This window comes from Patiria miniata, unplaced genomic scaffold (assembly GCF_015706575.1).
Source record: "Patiria miniata isolate m_02_andy unplaced genomic scaffold, ASM1570657v1 HiC_scaffold_20, whole genome shotgun sequence".
In the NCBI taxonomy this organism is placed as follows: domain Eukaryota; kingdom Metazoa; phylum Echinodermata; class Asteroidea; order Valvatida; family Asterinidae; genus Patiria; species Patiria miniata.
In genome coordinates this window covers 39,670,615-39,693,048 of record NW_024037059.1, presented here as the reverse complement: position 1 = coordinate 39,693,048, position 22,434 = coordinate 39,670,615, and the positions used below count along the sequence as shown (strand labels likewise).

The 22,434-nt window shown below is 40.5% G+C and overlaps 2 protein-coding genes across 3 annotated transcripts; one reads left to right on the top strand and one right to left on the bottom strand.

The window, feature by feature from the left end:
* Window positions 1–245: 245 nt before the first annotated feature.
* On the bottom strand, window positions 246–2,776 carry LOC119727287. The gene is made up of 2 exons (XM_038199141.1): window positions 2,601–2,776; window positions 246–964 (listed from the first exon to the last, which is right to left on the bottom strand). Exon 2 carries the CDS (start codon window positions 922–924, stop codon window positions 412–414), a length of 513 nt encoding a protein of 170 aa, XP_038055069.1. The 5' UTR covers window positions 925–964; window positions 2,601–2,776; the 3' UTR covers window positions 246–411.
* Window positions 2,777–4,324: 1,548 nt separating this feature from the next.
* On the top strand, window positions 4,325–21,500 carry LOC119729125 (NXPE family member 1-like). Of its 2 annotated transcripts, none has more exons than XM_038201643.1 (5): window positions 4,325–5,183; window positions 7,391–7,453; window positions 19,191–19,879; window positions 20,062–20,114; window positions 20,332–21,500. In XM_038201643.1, exons 1-5 carry the CDS (start codon window positions 5,043–5,045, stop codon window positions 21,111–21,113), a joined length of 1,728 nt encoding a protein of 575 aa, XP_038057571.1. In that variant the 5' UTR covers window positions 4,325–5,042; the 3' UTR covers window positions 21,114–21,500. The 2 variants fall into 2 exon arrangements, with proteins under 2 accessions (XP_038057571.1, XP_038057570.1); XM_038201642.1 differs by having other exon boundaries at window positions 7,388–7,453.
* Window positions 21,501–22,434: the final 934 nt, after the last annotated feature.

Sequence of the window (22,434 nt, the reverse complement as noted above, 5' to 3'; positions counted from 1 at the left end):
TTACTTAAACTGTGAAAACTCTTTCAACCCAAACGTTTTTCTATGATTCCCTTTGTGTTCTCTTCATTTTGCTACCGATAAACCTAATTTAAAAATGCCTTCAAACCTGTTTTCCAGAGAGGGCGAAACGTTTTGTATTAAGCTAATGTCCGCATGCTCAAAATGACACAAACAATAGAAAAGGACCGTGTTCGTCTCAAAGTCTCCTATGGGTTTCAATTCAATTCAATTCACTTTATTTTCCACATAAAAAAAGACAATCAGAGTTAAATGTATACAAAATATGTGGATGGGTTTGCATGGATGGCGATGGTAAAAAGTACACAAACCCGCGCGGACTCATGGGCTGGTGCCTCTGACGTCGCAACCATTTGTAGCTCAAATCCAGGCAAAACAGTTTCCACTATATCATCATTTCATCGAAGGAATCATGGGTGCCGACTCTGACGTCTCACTGACGTCATGGTCCATCTCGACCGGGTTCTGGTATTCCCGGCATGTGCTGCTCCTGAGATCCATGGGCACCAGCGAAATGTCCGCCTCCGGATTGGTGAAGGCGTCAGGGTTACCAGAGGGGGCACCCCCTTTGTCGGCCACCCGATTGGACTTGGAGTTTTTTGCTCTGACGGACGATGGGGGCGGTCTTTTAGTCGCCGTGGTGGCGAGTCCGAGGTCGATCTCGTCGTCTTCGATGACGCCGCCCGCGACCGTCTCACCGGCGGGCACGAAGACAGTCACGCAAGTCGGATTGCTGATGACCTCCACGGAGTCGATATTGTGCAGCATGACCTTGGGGTTCTCGTGGCGGGGCGCCCTCTTGCAGCCGAACTTGCAGAAGCAGGCTAGGCCGATGGAGAAGAGAAGTAGGACTAACAGGACGATGAGTGGAATGACCCAGTTCCATGGGATGGTGGACCAATCCATCCTGACTCGATTCTCCGATGGTGGTTGGCGGCAGGATTTCCTGCAAATCAAACACAAACATTTTAAAGAATTTAAACCGCTTGGTGGCGCTCAGCAAAAACACTGAGCATGCGCACGACTATTTCGTGGTAACCGACTTTCCTTAGGTATGTAGGGCAATTGTTTCGACAACATTTGAAAATGGCATGCTGCAAAGATCCAAGGAACAAAAGGATCGACCTTTCCTTGTAATTGCAAAGAATTAATTATTGTGTTTCCAAGAACTCTCCTTCTCTTTTTTCTCTTTCTGTGGCTCATACAGCCTTTTGCCATCTATTCATCGTATTGCCTCTGTCATCAGTATATGTTCCCTGTCTCGTGTCTGCTTACCATTGTCATGTTTTTGTTTGTCTGTTTGTTGGTTTTTTGTTTGTTTGTTTGTTCGTCCTGTGTTGTTTCTGTCGGCTGTTTTCCACAAGCTTCTGCTTATTAAAACAGCCCCATTTGCTTCTTTTATTTTGCTGTTAATTTGATATTTACTGCTTTATTGTTTATCCCTTTTCTCTAAAGGCACTTATATATATATTTTTTTCTCTCCATGAAGCATGGAAATAAATGTGAAGTTGAATTGAATTGAATTGAATTAGTTTGTGAATGCTGAAAAAGACCGACAGAAATCTTATCTTGTTGATTTGCAAAATGTTTCTCTCCGAGTGTAAATTTCACTTCTTCTGGTTATTGCCCTACAAAAAGTTAATACCGAAGAGACGACCCAAGCAACTAGGCATCATAGCATGCAGTGGTTCAACGTATGTAAACAGGGTACCAACAAGAAATAGTATGTTGCCCTAACTACAACACCTATTTCACAATCGGTTATTGGCGATGGGAACCAGATCTGTAGTACTAATACCAACACGTCCTCAACCTTCACCCGATCATGGTTACCAGTTTATTACCATGAAGTTAAGTAATTTGAAACGGAAACATGGCGGCCGCTTACAAATGCCCGACAATGACTAACACTCGAGCAGCAAGTTGCTTCAATCCTTCAGGGATTATGAATCACCGTACGTTCTTGCTGCAAGATATCCTGTCAGTCCTTCGTGTGATCTTGTTCGAAAGTTTCCGGGAGTTATTTGGGCAAATGGCGGGGGTTCGCCCACTTCACCGAGCGCGTTTCGTGTATGATCTCCGAAGTATAAACTACAGTCCTCATCATTTCAGGATCCTTACTTTGGAAGTTTGAAAATTCTAAAAACAAATTCGAAAAAACAACATCTAAATGACAAAGAAAATGTTGTTTTGGCAAGTACAGGAACATTTTTTGTCCATGTCATTTTTGTTTCGACATCTGGTCGTTAATTAAACCGCCAAAAAAAATCACATACTTAACATTTCAATGTCATTATTTTGTTCAGATTGATGGGGTGTCAAGGGCAAATATCACTGAAAAATCCATCTGGACGACCCCGACCACAGTGGGGTTAAAAGATTCAAATTGATAAGAAAAGGAATGCGAAAGAGCTGCTCTCTCCAAGAACATTATCGATCTTAATTCTTTCTTCTTTGAGTTTAATGCCTTTCTTGAAGGCCGAGACTGGGACCTGTTTGTATCATTCCTTAGATTTACGCTCCTAACGAAGTCTATAGTTTTCCAACTTGAATATAAAGAATTATGCCCTGCACGTACTTACTCAGATCTGGCGGTCCTGTGGTGGCGTCGTTTAGTCCTTCAAACAGCAAAAGCCGAATTACGAATCACCCTCTTCAAACGACCACTTCCTTCGCTGGTTCAAGTGCTGACATTAATTTCCAACCATTTTGTTTTCTCTTTTTTGTCTACGTCTTTATTCCCTTTTTAGCATTCAGTGGTCGGAGGTCGCGCGTGAAGAGCCGAACACTGCACATGCGCACATGTGCCAAACTTCCTCTGAGGGATGTGAGCTAATTTTCTATAATTTGCTTGCAGGAAACTAGGCATGGGATGTAAATCATATAGTTATCTTAAATGGTCAGAGAGGGGATTATACGGCATGTGTATTAATTTAACGAACGAACGGTTTCGAGAGGGTCTGACGTCAGAGCTCGGAGAATCTGAATTAGAAAAACAACGGATAGTCGACTGTAGAGGGCGCACTGTATCGTCATTGGCCACACGAACGAGATTTCTGCCTAGACTTTGAAGCTTGGTGTGTCTACGAGATACAAAAAAACGGGGAAATTCCCCGGAAAAATAATGTTGTTATCGTAATACCAGACTAGAAAGACGCCCTGTTGTGAAGGGGTGGGGGGGGGGGGGGGGGGGGGCTGGCTGTTACAGTGGAGGGGCGCCCAATTTCATCCGTACACGTGGGGGGGGGGGGGGAGGGGGGACTTGAACATCCATCTTTCAATGGGGGCGCTTTTCAAAACCGAATTCATAGTCAGTGTCACACAATAGGCAACCTCGTCCCCAGTGCTTACTTTATTTCCAACCGCGTTTCCAATAGTAAGCCCTGGATAGGAAACTTTCTTCCTGCATCCTGATTCGCTACCGCAATTTGCTATTAATATATTTATATCGTGTAGTTGGTGTTGTTATTTCCAACGTGCATTACGTGTTTTCAAGATCATTGTAAATAAAACGTCCATGCCTTCTCAATAATACTCCTTTTCTTTCCAGTTTGCTCATATTAATATGAAATGTGATACTGCATTATTGGCGGGCCAGATTGTAACATTTTAACTTCCAAAAAATCGTGTTTTCATAACTCACGTTGTTTGTACCCCCAGACACCGCATACAAAAGCAAACGCAAATTTAACGCACATACGGGCACCAGACTATTCCTCATTTGCATACGTGTTCAAAAATCTTGCACATGCAAATGATCCAATACCAAGGTGAGAGATTAGGTAGTGGTTGGCTCGACACCCTGGGGACGAGGTTGTACAATAGGTATCTCTGAACGCGTTCCACGGGACGTTAAAATAAACGGCCAATCACAAAAAACAGGGTTTTCGCCAACATTTTCATTAACAAGGTGAACAAAGGCACCTAAATATGTTAAACCTGCTAATCATCGTTTTTTATATTTGTTTCTCCAATTGGCAAATTCTAGTGGGGGCGACGATTTTCACCTACGCCGCTGGTCACTATCCCCTCCTCCCCCCTTCCCGGATCCCGGATACAACGATATTGACACGGGAAAAGACAAAGGATCAAGATAGTTTACACTGTTATTTGAACATGATAACATTTCATCATAGAAACTATTGGAAAGGGGCTTAAAAATGTGGCTGCGTAAATACATGGATTACTTCTTATCATTGAATGAGGCACCCAGCACCGTCTGAACCACCTTTTTTTTTGATTGAATTGTTCCACTTATGTGTCGCTGGCCCTGTGCCCACAGGCATGTTAAAAGCCGATGTGGAAACATTATGAAATCCACTGCACGCTGAGCTCTGCTGCTTGCTCCTTCACCGTGAGAATTACATTCACATTGACATTGTAAAGAACTTATGGATATCGTTTGGACTCGTTTTGATGTGGACATATGATCCACAAACGCATCCTGAAAACAATTGCCGTTAAATCGGAGCGTTAATGAGCGTGGATATACATGGATCTATAGTATAAGCAAGAAATAACAAGCATCGAGACATTGAGACTATACAGTTTGAAGTTTGCAAGACTCAGACACAGTAACTGGAAACAAGGAAATGGGGAAATCGGGGGAAACAGGTCAGGGGCGGCAAGCTGCTGTGTTTGTTTTTCTGCAGCAGGCACACACCGTTAATGGATCATGATTATATATTCAACTAGTATGATGTCTATTCGTAAGAAAAATCGTAATGACGTCACATCATTGCTTTATTACTCAGTCATGCATGTGCATTATTAACATTTCAAAGAACGGATTTCATCGAGCTGCCACACTGGCCTAGTGGAATGAATCGCAAGATCTGTATTTCGAACCCATGTCCATCATCGTCGAATATTTTTGTTGGAAGGAATATGTTTAATTGAAGGGAAAACACTACGAGAACCTAGTAAGTGTCTTCCATCCACACAGAGTGATGAATATTCATGCTGGGGTGCGTGATGTGATTGGTTAACATACGATTTACGCTGCAAAAAGAAAATACGCGGCCATGAGCCGCGGCAGGCCGGCTGCGTCTGCTTGCGGCAGTCAACAACCGATCATGGTGGGTACCACTCGACGGACGGGCTTCACGCTCTCGCTGTGCATGGTTTACTTCGTGTTTCTCTGTGGTGCCGTCGTAACTTTCATGGTAAAATTCTTTTCGAAAATTTCTCTACCGATTGCCCTTAGAACACTTATTGCCCCTTAAGCCTCGCATGATTAGCAAAAGACCAAAGCCCATTGCTAGCAAGCAAGCCCGCGGGAACGGGGGGTGCTGTGGGTGCTGCAGCACCCCCAACTTTTTGGATTGGGGTGCTGAAATATGCTTCAGCACCCCCTACTCCCGGGCAAAAATGTGTTTCAGCCAGCAGTGTTCTACGACGTTGAAATTGCGCCGCTGCGCTATACATTATGCTTGCACTACAAATATATCCTTCGTTTTGTTCGTTTCTAGTTTTGCCGCGGCTAAGCGCGGCGCTTCGAACGTCTAGCACTGTAAAATATCAATAATAACACTGTAAAATATCAGGAGGAGGTATTTCTAAATCTTCAGGCAGTGCAGAATCGATATTTCTCTCAATGAATCTAAAATCATGACATGTCTATGATATTTCCGCTGTGATTGAAGCTATGACCCGAAAAAATAACCTCGGCCATGACAATGGTGGCAAAGTTGATTATGCTTACCACGATTTTTTTCATTCGATCTTTCAATAGGGGCAAATTCATACCTTTCCCCTGAATGTTCTCTTTTCATTTGAAAGTTTCAAGGACGTTGCTAGCATTCTGTACTCAACATTAAAAAATAGCAAGGTTCACAGTCCCAACCTAATGGGAGTGGGACGGGCTTCCATTGAAACTAGTTCCAGTGTAGTTTCGTTTTAATAAAAAAAAGCTATTCATGTGTTACCCTGTGCAAGTTTTTTTCTCATAAAAACTCAGTAGACCGATAAATCCTTGCCTAGCCTCAAACTTGCCACATACCGATCATAAACATAAAGATGCATTTGGTCTGTTAGTCTTTTATATTTGCCATTCCCTGTAACAAACAAATAACACTGCAAATATATCAAGAGCTACATCGTTTAGGCCTATGTGAATTTTTTATGAACAGAAATTCATCCGCTTCCGAGTGGAACCATTTGGTTTTAACTTTAACCAAAAAACATCCTTTCGGGTTTTATAAGTTTAAGCATATACTTCAGTATTTTTTCATCACAGTGCATCCAGAATCCAACATTTTCAGGGGCCTTAAAGCAGGCCCCTGGCCCTGTGGCCCCACGCCGTAAGGGCTCGGAAAATAAAACAGAACATACACGACGGAATTTACTAAATGTAAGAAAGCAGCCTAGCAACAATAATATTTACATGCGATGTCATGCATAATGATACAATTCTTTTTCCAGAATTAAATGGAACAACTTGGAGATAAAAATACAGGGTTTTCGACTTTTCAGTACAGTAGAAACGTTATGAGCAACAGTATATTTAAAAAAAAAGTGAAATAAATTGTCTTTATAATCTCAGCAAAACGTTTGCTAACAAAGTCATATGAAAGTGGCCAGGAATCGCCTCAGATTGCACCACAGAGCATCCATATTCCAACACTTTTAGGAGCCCTTTAACTTTAAGCCACGCTGTAAGGGTTTTGCGCTCCGCGTTCGCATTAATTTTGTCCGTCCTTTAGAAATTCCAGCACCCCCTGGCAAAAGTTTGTTCCAGCGGGCTTGCTAGCAAGCCTGGTGCGAAAGGCGTGTGAGGTGTTTTTTACTTAATTTAATTTTTGCAAAATCAGGAACTCTCTTAATAAATGCAGGCATTTTGTTTACTATTAGAAATGTACAAACAGTTCCATGTACTAGATATACAAACATTCGTACACAGCATAGATTTGTTTTGGAGAAAAGGTGGACATTAATTGTTGGTAAAATGGACCGTTTAAAAGAAAACATCAAAAAATCAATGCAGCAATAGCTAGAAATCTAACCCTGCTTCAGGGCAAGGATAATGCCAGTTATATTGAACATTATAACAGTTGACAGTTATTTGGATAAAAGTGGACTGCGAAAAAGTGTTCCCATGTCAAGTTTGGGCGGTGTCTTTCTGCCCTGCCCCTCTCCCCGGCTGCACGGGTCAGACGTAAAATTATAATAATCCTATTTTTGCTGTTTCCTGTGAGCGCTTTTTGGATAACCGTAATTTTTTTTTCGTCTGAACTCGGAGTCAAGTTTTGATTTCGCATTCTTCACAATGACAACCTGAATATTAACGTGATGGCGGTGTTATCTTTTCATTTTTTTTGATCCGTTCATAATTTTATATATTTTATTTTGTTTTCATGTCAATGTCAAGCAGTGGGAGCCGTTTGCCCCGAAAGTGGCCGTCAACTTAACACCCCGTCCGGGCGTCATAAAAGAGGTAATTATGGTTTAACAATTGCTTACATTGTAATGTCTTTGTTTGTCTGTTTGGTGGTTTTTTTGTTTGTTTGTTTGTTTGTTTGTTTGTTCGTCCTGTGTTGTTTCTGTCGGCTGTTTTCCATAAGCTTCTGCTTATTAAAACAGCCCCATGCTCTATTTGCTTCTTTTATTTTGCTGTTAATTTGATATTTACTGCTTTATTGTTTAACCCTTTTCTCTAAAGTTCTCCGATTGGCAAATTTCTAGTGGGGGCGACGATTTTATTTATGGGGGGCGCCCCCACCCCCCACCTACGCCGCCGGTCACTATCCCCTCCCTCCCCTTCCCGGATACAACGATATTGACACGGTAAAAGACAAAGGATCAAGATAGTTTACACTGTTATTTGAACATGATAACAGCTGGAAATTCAAGCCAATGCACTCTGGCGTCAGTTGTCACCCAGTGTTGTAGTACTCGTACTCGTACTCGTACTCGAACTGACGGTACTCGTACTCGGGCAGCAAAGTACTCATACTCGACATGTCGAATTGTATACTCGTTCATCAAAGTACTAGTACTCGAAAAAAAAAAAGGTAAAGCTTGACTTACCACAGCCTTATTTTATCGATACTTTCAGTTTGAAATGGTTGATTGGCTTGCGCAGAAATCGAAGTTTCCCGACGGATTTTCTTCTGCGCACGTCCGGGCAAACACATTTAACAGTTAGCCGTGAGTGGGTCTGTATATCGGTCTGACTGGGCCTGGACCAATTACGCACAATGAACCATTTGCCGTGTTGCCGTATTCGGAAATACAAGTACTCGTACTCGTACTCGGAATACAAGTACTCGTATTCGGAGGTACAAGTACTCGTACTCGGAGACCTGTACTTGTACTCGGATGTACTACAAGTACTCGTACTCGTACTCGTAATCTGTAACCTAAGTACTCGGCAGTACTCGGGAAAAAAGTACTCGACTACAACACTGTTGTCACCTGATGTATCGCCTAAACTATCACACAAAACATTTCATCGATAAAAAGTTCGCCCAAGAATAATGTTTGGATACCAAAATCAATAACTTAAATAACGTAGTTTTATGCCACTCAAAAATGGTAAATTTAGTTGAATAAGTAATCGGCACAAACCATGCAATCAATGGTTGTATTTCTGTTCACTCTTTGCATATCTCTAATAAGAATTGTGTAAATTCTCCTGTGACACTCAGGTAAAAATGCCAAGTTAAAACAAGAGAAGGCTAATGTTATTGTATATTTTTTTCAATGAATGTAATACCAAAAAAATATTAAATTGAAGATCATTAATAAACATGAATACACGTATATTAAAGTACATGTATTGCATGGTTGTAATAATCAAACACTTGAACACTTTGTGCGTTCTTTTTTTTATATCAAAGTGATTTTAAAATGGGTTATACATTTCAATATTAAAACACACAATAATCACAAAAAGTGACTGATATCCCAAGAAGAATTGCATATTATGGAAGGTCAAATAACTGCAATTGGCAGCTGACTTTCCGCCATCAATGGCGGCGATAATAGAACGCCCGTAAGGATAACAAAGGCGGAACCCAAAAATAATATTTATGTCCGAATACAATAACTTAAGGTAGCGGCCGCGCGACCTTCATTCACTTTTTCCCCCTACGACGGCCACAAGTCTGTTGTGCAGCGCAGTTTTTTTTGCTGTGAAAAATCGCTTTCAAATTTCATGCCAAGTGGAGAATGCATCTCTATTCAATAAACAATTGTTCCTATTTTGTGGTGCGTTCAAAGTTCTACTTGACAACAAATTGGACTAAGAAAATTTTATGTCATCGCTGTCCAATTCCCATGCGAGTAGAATAACCATCGAAGCAACATGTTGCAGAAAACTCACGCATGAATTTAAAACTGAAACTAGACCTATCCTTGTGGACAAACACAGGGCTGTTTCGGCTATCATTTTGGTGACATCTGGCATGTACAGTTACAAGTAAAAGTTGCATATCCAGAAGCAAAAATTCTGTAGATATTGCGATGTGTACATTAATATTGAAGGTGGTTGCTACGTGTTTACATTCTCATAGGCCTTCGAATTGTACATGTTCAATGTGACGTTACCTCAATTGTCATCTATAACACCACAGTCTACAGGCCTAGCTATATCTTCCAAGTTACATATTAACCAAACTGGACATAATTATGTAGATATTGGCTTGATACGACTTAAAACTGAATTATTTAAAAAAATGAATTTATTAAGACACAAAAAGTGGAAGGCAACCGAGGAAGAATTGACAACAGAAATCGAAAAAAACTACCAAAAAAGTAGGGATAAAAATTAGTCTTGCGTGGAACCAAAAGAATTATATCAGCACATCATCGGTCTATGCTGCATGTAGTCTGGAGTTCATTGTAGGTACGTGTCAGATTTGTTCGTGCTTTGTGTTCTTGTGTAAGATGTCTCAGTTTCAGAGCTGCCATGTTTATTATTGAGGCCAGTGAATTCAGACCAAGCTAGTGAATTCAGGTTGGTGTAGCGGTACTTTCCTCGCCTTCCACCGCTGTGCCACGGGTTCGAATCCCGCCTGGACCAACATGTTGATTGCTAGTCCTTCCTGATTCGATTCCGTGGGTTTTCCCCAGAATATTCTTCTTCATTTTTTTTCTCACCGACCTTCGGTACTCATTAGGTAAAACTGTAATTTCTTCTCATTGTTTCGTCTGTGTATAGGTTTCTTCAGGCTTGTTAGCTAATTAGGCGCTTTTGACCAATCCTTGGTTTCATTACCCCCCAAAATATAACAATTGTGTAAGGGGAGGAAACATAACATTGCACAAGAATTGAATCTGTATAGTGTCAATCAATACATGACTTGCCGTTAACAATATTAGCGGCGATACCAGGGACGCCTGCCATAACCTTGACTCGTTTTAGGCTCAATCGGCGCAGCCGCCCATGCATAATTCTGAATACAAAAAAAAAAAAATTGCGCTCGAGATCGACTTGCTACAACAAAATTACAAGAATTGTTCGTGTACATTTTCCCATAGTGACCGAGTTGGTCACAGATCGAGTTGGTTACGGACCGAGTTGGTTACGGACCGAGATGATTACGGACAGAGTTGGATACGGAATGAGTCGACTCGGACCGATTTGGTAACGGACCTCCCCCCCCCCCCTTTTTGGGACCACCCTATTCACTCATTCTTCCCTAACCGAATTACTGTAATATTATTGTGTAGGCACGATTCAGTACTAACCAACTTACTTCACTCCGTCCAAGTGCGCACCTCTATTCTGCAAAACTTCACACACTAACACTCATTGATGTTAACAACCTTCAAATAGGAATGTTCATGTTTAAGTACACTTAAAACTTCTTCCTCGCATCTTTTTGACTTTTACACTTCTGTGCAAGACATTCATGAATATAGTGCAGGTTCAAGAAAAAGTCTCCAAGTCCCATACACTCGCACGACTAATCAATCCATGCACACTCTTCACTTCCATGGTCCTCGTCTCTTTCGAACAGCCCAGGCGCAGCCTTGAAAACAAAGTCTGCTGTGGGCCGCTTCAAATCTGCCTACAAACAATGTCTTACATTTTTAACTTTTCTTCTCCATAGTACGTCTTCCCCTTGCGAAAATTAAGGTTCTGTGGTAACTGTTTCATTTATTTAATTTTGTTTTAAAGGTATTCATGCGTTGATTTTTACTGGGTTCGTGTCAGTTATTCTGTTATTATATAGGTTTTCCCGGATATTTTAAAACATTAAATTTCGTCCGAGAAAATTTTTACACACTTTTAGCAAACCAATTTAGTCATTTACCATGCAATCTTAAAGTTTGGTCACCCTCTTTAGTCACCGGGTCGAGAATATTCGTCATTGCAGACCGAATCGTCTAAGCTGTTGCCGAATGGCAGCATTCAGAGATCGAATTCGTCTTATAACAATTTAGTAGACGAATTGGATTTTTGAATTGAAGGTTAGCTTTACTTTACTTTATTTCATCTCAAGGCTAGGCATAAAAGAAAACAGTTTGTACATGACTTAGAAGTTATTATGATTCATATAGCTTTAGAAAATAAATATATATACATATCGTCGATCGTACCACGATCTGACCTATCTCAGTTTTTGCCATTTCGAGAAAAACGCGTTTGAAGTTGGGCCTATTTTGCATCCACTCTTTCACCCAGAACACTAATTTTTATTGACTCAGTTTTATATATAATAAAGTTGGATAGTTGAATTATGATTTTTAATTGTTTTCTAAGGCAAAAACTCATCATTACCAGGTGAAAAACAGGCGTCAAATCCATAAGTCACTTCGTGAAAATTTCATTTTCATATTTCATGCTCGCGAACGGCGACCTATCTAGATAGGTCACTTCGTGAAAATTTAATTTCCATTTTTCATGCGCGCGAACGGCGACCTATCCAGATAGGTCACTTCGTGAAACGAACAATTTCGATTTCTCTGTGGCTGAAAGTGACTTATGTCATATGCGCATGCGCGCGTGCGGACCTCTTCACGTTAAGTCATATGGAGGTTCGCTGCAATCTGTTGTTTTTTATATTAATATTATTGTTATTAGAGATTAATAAGCTCTTACGAATTAAAACGCTATAGTGAAGGAAATTAGAAAATGAATCCCAACATATACGGGGTGCATAGAAACTTGTTGAATACATTGTGTATACCTCCTAGTAATAATTCTTGAACGGATTCATTGTAAAGGTGTACTTTTTTTTCTCTATTGGACAAAACAGGTATTTTGTTCAAACAAGACTCACAAGTTCAAGTTACACTGAAACAGAACGATAAGCGTACATGTACACTCTCATAATCTTCAAATCTTTGTTTTCTATTTGTTATTCTTCAAAGTGTACTTTCTCATTATTTAAACCTATTATTCCCTAAAAACAGCAATTTTCTGCAGATACCTTGTAAGCCTCCCCCTTTAAAAAAAAATCGGCTGCATTTTAATTAACAATGCTCAAAACGTCAAAACTTAATATAAATAGGATGTTAAGTCGCGTTAATACAATGAAAATTTTGTTTTTTGAGAGTCGACTATCATAACAGGCCATACTTAAGGGCCACTCAAGGGATAGAAAAGTAAATCTAAGAAACAAATTAATTATGTAGAAAGACAAGTACTGCCTTGATGTTTGAACTGGGACTGACCATAATCAAAAGGAAATCATGATGCAGGTCTGATGTAAAGAGTTCAACAGAGAGGCAGTGCAAAGAGTTGTTCTCAGCAATCTTTCAAATTTAAAAATAAGGGCTTTACTTTATTTGTTCTTAATTATTGTTTTTAGTTTTTAGTTTTACTTCAAACTATAGGTGCATAAATGAAACAGTGCGAGAACTGACAATAAAAGAGGTATCTCTTAATATTTCAAGATAAGTCTGGCATTAGTGAAGGATGTAGATCAAAGGTGATAACAGTGACGGCTAAGGAACAGCTCCTGGTTCAAAGATTGTGGAGTTACAAGCACAACATATCGAAAATCTTGAGAAATGCACACAAAAAAGAATAGAAATATATTCACTCAACATTTTATCGGCAATCAGTAGTCGCCATTTGTTTTAAGGCTGAGCATTTCCCCGTTACATTCCGAGGCAGACTGTGGCAGGTGGTTCATATATTCAGTAATCAATACTTTTTAATTAAATTTAAATTTTGAATCTACATGAACCTTTATTTGGATTTTTTTCTTTTAATATAGTCGACATGGAAAATCAATATAAAACATTTGCAGTTTGTTATTAACAAGGAAATCATTGATAAATCATTCAGAATGCGTTTCATGTCTGGTGTCACTATCCTTGCAGTGTGTGTCTTTTTTGGATTTTCACATGTTTTGCAATATTAACTCAAACAAATCATAGCAACTGAATTTAACTTTTTTGCAGTTCACCCCATTTAAATTCTTTTTGTTATCTGCATTGACTTTAGAATTGTAGCAAGACTGGAGTACTAAATCAACATTTAAAAAGAGAGAAACGAAGCACAAAACGTAAAAACGAAGAACAGACGCAATGCTCTTTTTGATCTGAGCCGGGCAGTATAAAACCAAAATATTAAGCAGCAAAAGTATGAAAGGTTAAATAATAACCTTTATGCTAAAAAAATTGCTTACATTCATGCTCCAGGAATCGATCACTTTCCTTTTAACGAAGCTTTTTCAAAACTTCATGCAATTATATAGACGAATGGTGCTCTGTATAAACTTTTGGCTGCAATTAACCACTGAGACATCCACATTCTGTAACACAAACAAACCAAACCAATCACGAATCATAATATTAAAAAAGCAACCTTAGTTTGGCCCTTTTATTTCATAAATATTTTCCCGAAAGGACAGTCAGTGAATCAGCGTAAATATCAACCGAGATGTCATTAAAAAGCATTAGTTTGGAATCGAACCCCACTCAAGTGTTATTCTGACTGATTATGACTTCCCACTACCGTCTACACTATACAGTACGCCAATAGGCTAATTAGCGCTGTGCTATCATACAAATGAGTCTCTGCAAAACATGTATACTTACAGACGTTTACGGAATCAGAAACTCGGTTGAAACTTGCTAGTTTCGTTCAGCCATCAAACGACATGTGTACGCCGCCATTGATTCTGATAACGCTAAAGACTGGCCCCTATATAGTAACTCATTTCCATAAGAAAGTGATAGGACCACATTAAGTCCAGGTATCAGACTCTATAAGTCACTTCGTGGAAAACTGACAGCTGTTTACGCGTTTCACGAAGTGACCTATCTCGATGCGTCAGTTTGTGAAATGATAATTTTGCATTTTGTAGCGATAGGTCAACATTTTTAATTAGCTGAATCAGCTTAATTAGCTAATTAGGCCACTTATGAATTTGAAATTTTCAGAAAATAAAGATTTCATCATGCATAACCAGAATATGCTAAAAACCAAAATTCGTCAACAATTCAGATAGGTCAGATCGTGGTACGATCGACGATATATAACACCACCAAGAGATAAAGGGAACCCATAAAATCAGAGCTTGTCGAGTGCGAGTCCCCTGAACATAAACAACAAAGAAGATACAGGGAAGACAAGAACGATTATAAACAAATACAGTATAAAAGCTTAGCAAAAACTACACACACACAAAAAGACGTAACATAATAATTAAAATAAAGGTAAATTTGAAATGAAAACAAATATGATAATAAGCTACGCGGAAACCTCAATATTATGACAAAACAACAATTAAGTTAAAGGTGACTTTTAAAGGAAAATATAGGGTTTCCGAGCTATTTTAAAACACTTTTCATTCAAATTCACCAACTCTAACGTTCACTTTCGTCCGAGAAAAAAATTCACACGCTTTTAACAAAACTAGTTTAGTCATTTACCATTCAATTTCAAAGTTTGGTCACCCTATTTAGTCACCGGGTCGAGAATATTCGTCATTACAGATTAAATTAGTCTAAGCTATTGCCGAATGGCATCGTTAATGATCGAATTCGTCTCATATAAATCGATTAGACGAATTTGATTTCTGAATAACAAGGTTTGGCATAGACGAGACGAAATTTAATACTCCCGGGCGAAAACGTGTACATGCACTCATTGTTATCATTTATTTTGTTTGTTAATTTATTCGTCACTGGTAACATCTGTTTGATTTTTCCACTGTTTATGATTTGATCAGCTGAAATTGTGAAATTTAAAACTTTGTGTAAGATTATTCATGTGTATGAATTTGTTTACTATCACTTATGCTGTTTGTTAATTTATTCGTCACTGTTAACACCTGTTTGATTTTTTCACTGTTTACGATTTGATCAGCTGATTCATTTATTTTTTCACATATTTGTCTTCGATTATGTTTTATGTTTTGATTTTTGACTAGTTGGATGAGTTATTCATTGATGGCATTATCTACTTCGTCAATAATCTATCCCTCAATATTTACTTTCTTCCCATGTGTAGTGTATTGATGTTTGCCCGATTGTTATGTATTGTTGAGTTGCTATTTCGGTTTTGTTTTGTCAAGGCATCTCCATAATAGCCCCGGCTCCGGAAGATGCCTCCACAATTACCCATTGAGTGACAGTTCCTTTTTTCTCATGTATCTTTCATCTTAATAATACAATTTATTACTTCACTTTGTTACATTTCTCTTGTAAAAGTTGTGGCATCTTGGAAATAAATGTTGATTGCATGAAATTGAAGAAAAAACCTTCCGTCGAGAATCGGCGTTTCGTGCGTGCGTATACGGTTTGCGTACATGCTTTATACATCTTGCACGGTGAACGGTTCGGAAATTTACGTCCCTTTTCAAACTTTCCGTTTATGGAGTGCGTGCATCTTTCCCTTTTCCCGATTTACATACCGCATAGTCTGTCGGGGTTTCTGAAAAGTGTGAATGTGAGGAGCATTTTTGGGTAAAAGTTAGGAACCAGACTTTTAAGCATAATTCAGGTATGCTGAATCCGATAAGCCCGGTTCCCAAACGAAATTATGAGCTTTAAACCGTCTAATTTGCATAAATTGTTAATACCTATACCGTGTTATATATTTGTTCCCATATTTGGATACATTGTTTTATATTTTTTTTTGAAAAGTATATTTTGGTGATTCTACTTTATCCTTACTTCAATAACATTTTCTAAAGCATATAAGTGACTGAATAATTATTAGGACATAGTTATGATCCAATTTGAAAATGGCTACTATTTTACCCTAAAGTTGCGCGCATTTACCTTGTCTCCAGATACCCAGGATTTGGCTGGGGGGGGGGGGGGGGCTCATAATTTAGTTTTTCAATTTTTTTAGAATTTTTGGCAGCAGAAAAATATTGGGTTTTTTTGAGGGGCGGACTATTTGAACGTTGGTGGCGCCACTTACACCCCTGTTATACTACTCGAAAATAGGCAAAATACATATCACCAAGGTCAAATCGTGGGACTAAAAAAGAAATTTAAGAAAGAATTGGGAGGGGGGCTCAAGCCCTCCCCCCCCCCCCCAGCCGCCCCCTTGGGTGCGCCACTGAGTAGTCTTGCCAAACCTTAGTATTGATGAGCTTCAAATTCACCAAGTTGCTTAGTGACACCCCATTGAACCTTAACCCTAAAAGGGCCGGGGCGGAATCGCCCCCCCCCCCCTCAACTTTTTCCGCGATAACCTTGAAAAAAAAATGTCGCGACCCGAGCTGTTATGACTTTTTAGCCTCGAGCCTTGCGCATCTTTTGATACCAAAAACATAAAATCGGACCACAGGTTGCCGCGCAGCGAAAAATTTTCCGGCGCTACGCGCCGTGAAAGCTGCATTTTCCCGTATACGTCGTGTACACATAGCATTAAGATCCATACAGATTGAGTGAGAATAAACTTAACATTTTTTTGGGCATGGTTAATATTAAACACATGATGCGTTTCACTTGTTTCAACTGGGTTTGAAACGGGGTAGCCTAAAACTAACATGCCATTCCCTGCTGAATCCAACAGGATCCAACTATGTCGCAGACCCGATGGAGCCTGTTGGATGGAGCAGTAAACCCCTTGTGTACATTCCTTGTGCAAAATGTTGGATTCAGCAGGCAACTGAACCGCATTATAACGCCATGTTGGACTCGGTTGGGTTCAGCAGACAACTGAAAATGAGGCACAGTGGATTGAGCAGGAATGCCCGGTTGGACTCTGTTGGATTGAGCAGGGTAGTCCTGAGGAAGTTTCGCACACTATATGCACAATTAAAGTGACTGCTGCCCCAAGAATTAAATCCTGTGAAAGGGTGAAATATTTGCAATTTTCAGTTGACTTACCGTCAACAATGGCGGCAATATAATGGACGCCTGCAAGGATAACAACAGTTAGGCGGAAGCAAAACAAAAATACGTCAAGCCAAAAAAGTGTGGTCCGTGGCTGCGCGACCTTCAAACACTTACTTATTGTCTCGGTTGTTTGCTTTGGAACCCGACGACGTCCGACCGGCACGTCTTGTATTTTTTTATGGCAGGGGAATATCCCCTAAAATAATATATCCCACAGTGCATACATATTTCTTTTTTTACCAAAATAACTTACCTTTCTATTTTCATTTTGCCCCTAGGCCAAATTTTTTTCTCCGGTTTCTGGTATGGATCGAGCTTGCCCCAAAAGTGTTTTTTTTTTTTACCCAACTTTTTTTTCTCTTCAAATGTCGGCTGATGTTGCAGATGACGCTTCGATCCTCTTAAAACTCTCAAAATATCCTTCAGAGTGCAGCTTGAGGTGACCTCAGTAAGGCCATAATGCTTGAGGAGTACACTGCGCTAATTAAAAAGCGTTTACAGGTTCCAGATACACGACCATCGCTCCGTCAGTCTGGCTTCCAGACGCACAATTACAAAATTACAACACCATCTGCAAGTGGTGCCCGACTAAAGTGCAAAATATATGGGAGCGCACGCAGAGAGGCCTTATAAAGCTTATACTTGATCATAACCCCATCTAAAAACACGTTAAAATTGTGCAGCAGCAGGATTCCAGTCAAACCAGTGAGTTTGGCAGTTTTGAGACATCATCTTACGTTGTAAAACAAATTTAATTTTGCAGACGCGCATTTGCTACGGCGACGCGCGCACATACCAGAAGCCGGAGACTTTTTTTTGGCCTTAGAGATACCCGTCAAAAATTATCTTAAGTGGCAGCAACACAAAATGATTGTCCTCCAATAAAGCCATTAATTCAGGCTCATGATGCGTAGCAGATTTCTTGGAATTGGGGAGACATGTTAAAATTGTTTCAAGATATTCCTAAACTACATCATCTTCGTGGTATACAGGGTGAGTCAAAAATAACGAAACCCAAATGTAGGGACCATTGTTTTAGTGAAGTTCTGCATGTAGCACTTTCAAAATCTAGGATTTTAAAGCCAAATTCATAAGCTTTCTTTTAGTACAAGAATCATTCAAATCACTTGTGTACTGTTCAAGTTACGGGATTTTAAACACAACCCCCGTTTTAAAGTTCTGTCCACGGATCACAAGAAGGTAAGTGTTCTTTCAGCAAAACGATAATAAATCAAATAGGGATGTGTGTGAATTGTTTTCGTTTCGCTGAAAAATGAACGCATGCATGCGCACACTTTTTTGTGATCCGTGGACAGAACTTCAAAACGGTGGTTGTGTTTAAAATTCCGTAACTTGAAAAGCACATGAGCGATTTGAATGATTCTTGGACTAAAAGAAAGCTTATGAATTGGGCTTTCATATCCTAGATTTGAAAAGTGCTACATTCAGAACTTCACTAAAACAATAGTCCCGACATTTGGGTTTCGCTTTTTTTGACTCACCCTGTATGGTGAATTCGGCGCTGAAAATAAAGCCTAAATTAAGTAAAAGCGATGGCTTCAAGATAAAGGTACATGCTTTATACATGTTGAACGGTGAAGGGTGCTAAAAAGGTGAACAGTTCGGAAATTTACGTCCCTTTTCAAACTTTCCGTTTTCCCCTGATTTACATACAGCATGTGCACAGACCTCCGGTTGTACATTTTGATAACAGAACGAGGCTGCCCATGGCGTACAATCTTTTTACCGTGCATGGTCGAAAAAGTGAATACCACGTGACGCGCTCTCAGCCAATCAATAGACAGAATCCGAGGGTGAGGTGTTACACACCCAGAATATCGGCCAAGCTATTGCGTCATATGTGAAATTGTTGAGGATTGAATCTTTGTTTTGCGTTTGATTCTCTTTACTAGGCTAAGCGTTACTCGTCCAAGGATATAGCAATTCTGCTGCAGCGATTTCTACCGGAGAAAAACAAAACCAACCGGACCCTGCCTCTGACTAGCGCCCTCACTTCTACCTACAGACTGGTAGACCAGACACTCCGTGTCGGCGATACTGCGCATTTTGTCATTCAAGCCAAGGATTCGGACGGCAGGAACAAGACCATTGGTGGCGATTTCTGGTTTACGGTTCTGACCAGCGTTGAAGACGACCACCCGACCGCTGGAGGGCGCACTGCTGGTTCAGTGGTGGACCACAATAACGGCACTTACAGTGTGTCCTTTTACGTTGGTTGGCCGGGAATTGCTTACGTGCATATGACACTGGCAGCCCCAAGCGAAGCTACAAAATGGCTGCGAGAGCAGTACTGGCCCGTCGAAAAACGAATTTTCTGGAGAGGGACGTTCAGGAATAAGACCAAACCGGGACAAAAACCCCTCAGTCACTCGACTTTGTGCTACCTAATGCGAAATGCGTCGTCAACTGATGATTGCGTCGCTGATCACAATCCAAACGCCACAGGACTCACGGCTTTGTACTGCGAGAGACCAAAAGCACCCTTAACTTGCGACGATTTACATTCGCTCGCGTTAGACGTAAAAGCCACAGGACAAAGAACGTCGCAAATAGTTGGCAAAGCATCTAAGCTCTTCGTAGGGTAAGTATAATGTTCTAAAAAACCTGATCTTATTAAACACAGCCCGACGTTTCTGAGATCATAAAGAGAACGTTTGGTTAAAAGAAACTCCGGAATTGCTTCGACATTATGTGCCACTATCTTCACAGCGTCTGTGTTTCTGTTGTAATTTTGTTCTTTTATTTTCTGCCTTGCGTACGCAGAGTCAATTTCATGCGAAGGCTTGTTCATGGGCCCATAAGCGTCAAGATAGCTTGTGAGTATACGAGGATTTTTTTTGATATCTTTAATTTAAAAAAAAATGTGTTTTGCTTAGTTTGCACTTTGTGTCCGACTTGCAATAAGATGTCAGTGAGAATTTTGAAACAATCAACATATCAGGGATCACAATCGGGTTACTTGGATTGGTCGGAAGAAGCAATATTTTTTTGTTAACACAAATATCCCTATGTATTTTTTTTTTAATTCAACAGTATCACCAAACCGTACAGAGAGTCGAGCACCCGTCTGTAAGCCCGACTCCAGGCACCTTGTGAACGATGGGTTTTGGCTCAACAAGACGTGGCATCACTTGCAATGTCAGGTCTACAAATGGGATGATACAAAAGCCGTCGGGGAGTGCCTACGTCACAAGCACGTTTACATCATCGCCGACTCGACTGTGCGGTCCTGGTACCATGAAATCACCCGGAAATTGGGTTTGCCTTGGCAACGCCTAGGCAGCCGAGTAGTTAAAAACAACTACTACGAGGAGCTGGACTTGAATATGACTTATAGGTTCCACCCCCGGGTTATCACTCAGGCTAGAGTGACCCTGAGTATGACCCCATATGAGGTAGATGTTCTGTTCAACTTGCCTACAAAGGACTGCGGCCGCTCCATCTTCGTGTTTTCGTCGTGGGCTCATTTCACGCAGTGGACACGCGACAGTTACGTCGAGCGCGCGCTTCTACTCAGAGACGCCATCTTGCGGTTCCGGGAGCGGTGCCCTGACGTGCCCATCGTTATGAAAGGCGCCCATCCGAGAGAGCACAAGGGCACTCAAATGCGCGTTGTGGGGAGCGATTACACACTCTGGGCTTTAGGGCGCACGCTACGTGCAATATTCCACGGAACCGGAGTGTACTTCTTCGACATGTGGCAGATGAACGTTGCCTACGGACCGAGTAATATTCACATGCCAACGGATGTTATCTCGGAGGAAGTCAACTGGTTTCTGACATATGTATGTGGGTTTAAAAATAGCACAACTTGAACTTCGTCATGCTTATTTACGTAATACAAGTAGGTACACATTGGTGGCTTGTGGAGGTCGTGCAGTCTAATTTTACCATCTTAACGTTGAATGCTCAATGGGCATATTTTCCACAGAAGTCATCTTGATAGATCGTAGAAATCATTCTTGATTTGAAAAAAAAAGGTTTTGTTATTTGTATGGTATAATGTTTATGTATTTACGAGTGTGAAATTTGTTCAGTGTTTTCTTTTGTGAAATTAAAGAATTAAAGTAAGTGTGATTTTTTCTTGGACATTAGTATTTTGACGTTTCTGCTGCTCAATGGTTAGCTAGCTGCGACGCATTTTGATAATGTGAAACAATGTTGGTGCACTGATTTCAGAAAACCGAGGTATCATGTCTTCACATCGGCGGTTCTGTGTCATAATTATTGCCGGTGTCATATGAAAATCGGACTCGTATGAAAACCGGACTCTTTTTTCCCTTTTATTGGTTAAACCCTCTCACGTGACCGGTCCCTCTCCTTATTGTCTATGCATGAGCATGCGCAATACCACCAATGAGTCCGTGTTTCAGAAAACCTAAATTCATGCTACACCGGTTCAGTGTCGTCACATTGCCGGTTCAGTGTCGTCACATTGCCGGTTCAGTGTCGTCACATTGCCGGTTCAGTGTCGTCACATTGCCGGTTCAGTGTCGTCACATTGCCAGTTCAGTGTCGTCACATTGCCGGTTCTAGTGTCGTCACATTGCCGGTTCAGTGTCGTCACATTGCCGGTTCAGTGTCGTCACATTGCCGGTTCAGTGTTGGCACTCTGCCGATTCAGTTTCGACGCACTGGCGGTTCAATGTCTTCGTCGACAAATTCCTGATCACAAACTGACCTTGAAAAGGAGGCAACAATAAATGACAATCAAAGCAGAAACTGTGTAAATGTTTAGTTTTATTGACTCTTGAGTTTCAAAACATCATGCAAGTCAACATTAAATAACAAACGAACCACAAATCTCAGAAAATGCCAACAATTATTTGTCACGTGATCCAGCACACGGCCGAGGCCTTTGAGATTCTATCCAAAAACAAATAAGTGCCTTAAATGTTAAGTTGAGCTCAAACTGATACCAATCTCAGCCAAAACCATAACACGGTATAGTACTGGTCGAAGTTTGTGGTTCGATCAGCCCTTCTCTAATTAATCCGATCCACTTATAGGATCTGCCCACTGCATGCACACGTCTCTACACTGCATGCTCAAGCCGCGCGTGTCATACACGCGTGCACGCGCATTGTGGACGCACGTTGTACATGAATCACGGCTGTGATTTGTCAGAACACCATG

Coding starts and splice junctions, on each gene's coding strand:
- LOC119729125 (XM_038201642.1), top strand. CDS start 5,043: ATGAGCCGCGGCAGGCCGGCTGCGTCTGCTTGCGGCAGTCAACAACCG. Junction 5,184..7,387: donor GTGCCGTCGTAACTTTCATG/GTAAAATTCTTT, acceptor GTCAATGTCAAG/CAGTGGGAGCCGTTTGCCCC. Junction 20,115..20,331: donor CATAAGCGTCAAGATAGCTT/GTGAGTATACGA, acceptor TTAATTCAACAG/TATCACCAAACCGTACAGAG.
- LOC119727287 (XM_038199141.1), bottom strand. CDS start 924: ATGGATTGGTCCACCATCCCATGGAACTGGGTCATTCCACTCATCGTC.